Genomic DNA, 5753 nt, shown 5'->3' with positions numbered 1-5753 from the left:
GAAACAGTCATGTGACCCTGGAGGCGTGTTCATGAGCCGCTGAAGGACCACCAATAAACACCTCAGTGAACTCTTCCTGATCGAGTTTCTTTGGGAATAAACAAAAAATGAAACAATTTGAGACATCAGTGGATCCAAAACAAAAACACAAGAACTTCACCAGGTGAATAAAACAAACAAACCCTTAGAAAGGGAGGCGGAATCCTCTGTGTTCATCAATCAATCAATCAATATACCTTATTAATCCCCTGGAGGAGATTCACTGATCATGTGTGAAAGCTCAGAGCTGCTTCAGGAGCGTGGATTCATTCTGTCTCAGAGCACTGATGCATGACAGGCACACACGTGCACTAATGTGCGTTCACACACACATATCATGAGTGGTGTTCACAGGCACTGAGTGATCCTTCAAGTGTTTGCAGTAAACGCGTCGCTGCATGAATTCTTATGAAAGTCTCTTCATGACAGAATCTCAACATTCAAACTCTGGAAATGAAACCGTCACTGCAGAGAACGCCCAACCGACAGCATCCCAGCAGGTTCTGCAGGCTCTCCCTGATGAGATTTATACACACGATACACACGATACACACGATACACACGATACACACTGATACACACGATACACACGATACACACTGATACACACTGATACACACTGATACACACGATACACACGATACACACGATACACACGATACACACTGATACACACTGATACACACTGATACACACGATACACACCCAAGCACACACACACAGGCTGGTTTCACACTTTCTAGGAATCGCCTTCAACCAAACCAGAGAGCTTCGATTTTGACCAAACTGGTTCAGCCTCTGCAGCAGACGCAGACGCAGACATTGAAACATTTACATTTACTTTTTTTTAAGGTCTGTTACTTTTGTTAAAGTGTTCAATGTGTTTGTGTCTGTTTGTGTCATTCTTTCTAAGAGGATTCAAATATTCAGCAGATTAAATCAGTTTAGATAAAAACTATTCACTTTATTCGTTAATTCAAACCCCATTGAGCTGCACTGATGTCTTTCTAAGGGAGTTCTGGTCAAGAGGCAAAAGTTACACCAGAGGCATCGAATTAAAAAACATTAGAATAAATAAAACATAGGAATGAAAAGAGCTACAGCTTAGTGATTTCATCTCCAGCTCCTTCATGGACTGAGGCCGTTATGAGCTTTGACAGCTGAACTGTTTTTGGAAGAAAGTTCTGGTCTGTTGGTGATTCTGAAAATCCATCCGTCTCTGCATTACATGAGCTCCACACGTGCACGAGGTGACACACACACACGAGTAACATGAACCTCAGAACACAAGATTCTGTACCTGAAATGTTAAATTAAATCCGAACTAATTGGGTTTTCTCAGGAATTGACCCGTCTGAAGTGAAACTAACTGAAGTACAGAAAATGGTTTTAGATTTAAATTAACTGAAATCTGAGGAACGTCCCATAAAGTGGAGAGTCACGCTGAGGTAAACATCACACTTTGATCTGAATGTTTCCATTCTGAAATGTTTTCTTTGAAACCTAAAAGTTCAAAGTAAAAGACAAACTGATGATCATCGACGTGAGAGTGAAGGAACGCTCTCTCGTTTCCGTCTGATCCAGAGGATGTGTTACGGCTGTGGCCGTATTTGGTTTTGTTATCTTTTTGATAGGGTGAATTTTTGTCAGAGTGGGACTTCTTTGTGTTTTGTGGATCTTTGTTTGTGTGTTTTTCTGTTGATTTGTTTCAGGTGTGGTGCTGGAGGTGTGGTTCCCCATTGGTCGAGGCCGGAGAAGGAAGCCTTCAAAATCACCATGTGGACCTCCAGACCAGGAGAAGGGAGCTGGGCTGCAACAGTCTCCACTGCAGTCCAGTGATCTTCTCCACCTGTTTTAATTTGTGCGCACTTTGTAGTTTCTTTGGTGTTTAGTTTAGGTCCCACTCTGTGTTCTGTGTTTAGTGATGGTTTATTTTAAGTGAAGCTGTAGGGGTGAACCGCCATTTTATTTAGTATATGTTTTCTCCTGTTTCTGTTAGTCCAGGTTAGTGTTTGTCGTTCTGTTACTGTTTCTTCTGCAGGTCAGCTCCCTGGGTTGAGTTAGTTGGGGTTTTGTTTGTTATTTTGGCCTTGGTTCACCCCGAAGCCTTTTTGCTTCACACTTGGTTATTTTGTCATGTAAATAAATTCGTTATATTTTTATGGAGACACTTGTTGTGCTTTTATTACATTTCTTATTTAATTTACCTTTATGTTAGGCCCTGCACCCCTAGACCACATGGGGCGTAACAATGTGATCTCCACCGCCTCCCTCAGGAACACAGAGAACACAGAAACCTCTTTTCAAAACGGCCAGCTAGTGATTGAGCGGATCTCCACGGCGCCTTTCATCTCCAGGAGGCAGAAGTTCTGCGTTTGATCGGCGTCCGGCGTGAGCAGGGGGCGGGAACACTTACCCCCGGCAGCGTCTTCTGTTCGTGGAGGGCATTCTGGGCCTTGATGGCCGACTCTCGGGCGCAGTACGTCAAGAACGCACAACCTGAGGCAGAAGCAGAAACACACAACGTTTATTCTGTGTCCACTATGAGATCCACAGATCTGTCACACAACCGACGCGATTAAAGCAGTAATCAGTCGTTTATGGAGGCCTTCTCACAGACAAGCTGCTGAACCGTCACACTCTCATCCCCAAGTCCTCACAGGTGGATGTTTGGTTGAGGACCCTCCACGTCACTTCTTCATGCTTCAGGCGTCTTCAACTCCTCGTTTTATGAGGTTCTGGCTGTTCGTAAAATCAAGCCTCCATAACCCTTGGGAGACAGTACCGCATGCGGTACCGGACGCGTTCTGGTCCTCAGGACGCGTCCGGTACCGGTACCGGTACCCTAACCCAGTACTGGTACCCTAACCCAGTACTGGAACCCTAACCCAGTACCGGTACCGGACGCGTTCTGGTCCTCAGAACGCGTCCGGTACCGGTACCCTAACCCAGTACTGGTACCCTAACCCAGTACTGGTACCTCTCTGCTCTTTCCTGCAGCTCTAGACATCCTTCACCGTCTTTCCTCTGGGTCCGTTACTCTGTCTTACGGCGGCCAACCTTCATTCCTCTCCTTTCCAGGACAAACCTCCACCTCTCTAGCTCCTCCTCCACCTCTCTAGCTCCTCCTACACCTCTCTAGCTCCTCCTCCACCTGCTCTCACTACAAATGACAGAAGGTCATCCTGAAGACCCACATAAACGGGACTTTTTATTCCACGTTCTGCAGTCTGATCGATGACGGGAGAGGAGAGAATGTTTATTGGTTTCACTGTGTGACTCCTTTACAGCGTTCACTCTAAAGTGATTCACTTTTTCTTTATTTCTTTATTATTATATTGTTTCTTCTGCATGTTTTTTTATGTCAATATCTATATCTATACTGTCACTGAAACATTCAGCTCTTATGAGCTAGATGTTTCAACTGTAGTGGGAGTTATTAAGGATTTATAGCCTATTTTGGAGTTTTGCTAATATTTCAGCTACATGCTACATGTTTTAGCTAATTTAGGCTTTTTCAGTTTTTTAGGCTAATTTGGTACCTCACTGATATTTTAGCTAGCTATCAGCTTCAGCATCTTCAGCGGCCAAATTCTGCTTACAGCATTCACACCAGCGTTATCACAGGTAATGTTATATATCTAGTTTTTAAAATGTTTCAGGAACCTTTTTTTTTCTGTGAAGATTACAGATATTAATTATTCAAAATGTATCTATGTGTGGCTTTCTGGAAAGACAACTGTTTACATTCAGGCTGTGGTTGTTACACGGTTTCTGTTAGCCTACAGTCCGACCCCGGCCCCCCATCAGAGAAGAAAACACTTGTGTCCCTAACAAGAAATCGTTTGGGGAGCCCTGCTCTACAGCACACCACTGTCTTACAGCCCTCATGCAGGTCCTGCACTGCTCTCACATACTGAAGACTTCCTCATACAATCCCACAGCTCTGTCTACTGTCCTCAGTCCACTTCTTCTCAGCTCGACTCTGACTCGATACACTCCTGCACCTCCTCGGTCCACCACCACACCTCCTTATCAACCTTCTCTCCTGATGATACAGTTTAGGACAGAAAGACTCGGTAAAGAATTGACAACAGCTGATAAAGAACCAAAGAGAAAAACAATCACATCATCAGCATAGAAATGAAAACAGAAGTGAAAATACATTTACTGGAGTATTTCTCCTCAAACAGGAACATTTGAGGATTTTACTTCTTCGTCTTATTTTTGCCTCTAAAATCCTGAGTAGAATGAAGCTTTTCAGATGGAGGATTTCAAGTCAGAAACTAGAGGAGATTCTGTGAGAACAAACCAACGTTTGGATGTCACAAACCACAAAGAACAAATATTAAAAAATAAAATAAAATCCTTTAATGAAAAGAGAAATGTTTTATAAACAGGAAAACTAAATAAATTCTGCACTGAAAAAGGCCAAACATCTCATAAAATTGATGAAATAACATTGTGACACAATTGTTCAGGTTTGGTGTCCAAACGAACAAAAAACATTCAGTCAATCCACCATTTTTACCGCTCAAGACCCTAAGAATTCTGGGAAGAAAACGGGCAGAAAGCATCAGAACGTGGTTAGAACCAGACTGCTGCAGCGACGTCAGTTCAGACGGCGTGGAGAAAAACTGGTATTTTGGTCAAAGACGAGTCTTCTATGAAGGAAGTTGAGCTGCTTGCTGAGGCTGTCGGATTCTTGAACACAAACGGGAAAAAACAGCCACACAAGTATAACAACTGCTAACACAGGAGAGAAAGGGAAATAAATGCTGGAATTTTGAGGCCATCATTTCCTCTGGATAAATAGATCTGCTCGTGTCGTATTAATGAGGTTACGGCGGCCGGCGTCTTCCTGATGCTGTACTAGCAGCTGCTGCATCTGGATCTCATTTCATCAGCGAACCGATCCGCCGCCGGCTGATGGATTAAGTGGCTTTACATGGACACTCTTCAAATCCGTCGTTGTCGTCTCATGAAAAATCTCTTCCATTCACGGATGATCGCTCTCTCCTGAGAACATCATAACCTGAGCGGAGGTCCTCCGCTGTTTCTACACATTTACAGACCGTGAAATATCTGGTAAAAACCTGAAGACAAAAGTTCAGGTAAGAATCTAGAAAAGAAAAAACATCTGAATGTTTGAACAGTCATGTTCAAATGTTTTAAAGTCATGATTTCTTTCTTCTAGTTTTACGAACAGTTTTCTTCTGAGCTTTTAAAGTCAACTGAACCATTTTTGTTTGTTTGTTTGTTTGTTTGTTTGTGTAGCAGCAAATAAAAGAAGTCAAACAAAGAACTTTGTTGGTGTTTGTTTACTTAGAACACTGATTAGAACATTTAGCCGACTTATTTGTTAATGTGAAATCCACAGAGCACTGCAGCTGCAGTTTCATCTTCAGCTGCAGTTTCAGTTTCATCTTCAGTTGCAGTTTCAGTTTCATCTTCATCTTCAGCTTCATCCTCAGTTTCAGTTTCATCTTCAGTTTCAGTTTCAGCTTCATCTTCATCTTCAGCTTCATCCTCAGTTTCAGTTTCATCTTCATCCTCAGTTTCAGTTTCATCTTCATCTTCATCCTCAGTTTCATCTTCATCTTTATCTTCAGCTTCATCCTCAGTTTCAGTTTCAGTTTCATCTTCATCTTCAGCTTCATCCTCAGTTTCAGCTTCATCTTCAGCTTCATCCTCAGTTTCAGTTTCATCTTCAT

At 42.7% G+C, this 5753-nt stretch overlaps 1 protein-coding gene across 1 annotated transcript in view; it reads right to left on the bottom strand.

The window, feature by feature from the left end:
* celf5a (cugbp, Elav-like family member 5a) overlaps window positions 1-5753 on the bottom strand; it is a gene marked incomplete in the record, with an annotated part of 128993 nt that overhangs the window by 113040 nt on the left and 10200 nt on the right. Inside the window, 1 exon segment of the mRNA XM_024263998.2 lies at window positions 2456-2538. Within this exon segment, the coding sequence (XP_024119766.1) occupies window positions 2456-2538 (83 nt within the window).

The sequence above is a fragment of the Oryzias melastigma genome, linkage group LG15, assembly GCF_002922805.2.
Source record: "Oryzias melastigma strain HK-1 linkage group LG15, ASM292280v2, whole genome shotgun sequence".
Classification (NCBI taxonomy): Eukaryota; Metazoa; Chordata; class Actinopteri; order Beloniformes; family Adrianichthyidae; genus Oryzias; species Oryzias melastigma.
This window is presented reverse-complemented; position numbering and strand designations above follow the sequence as displayed.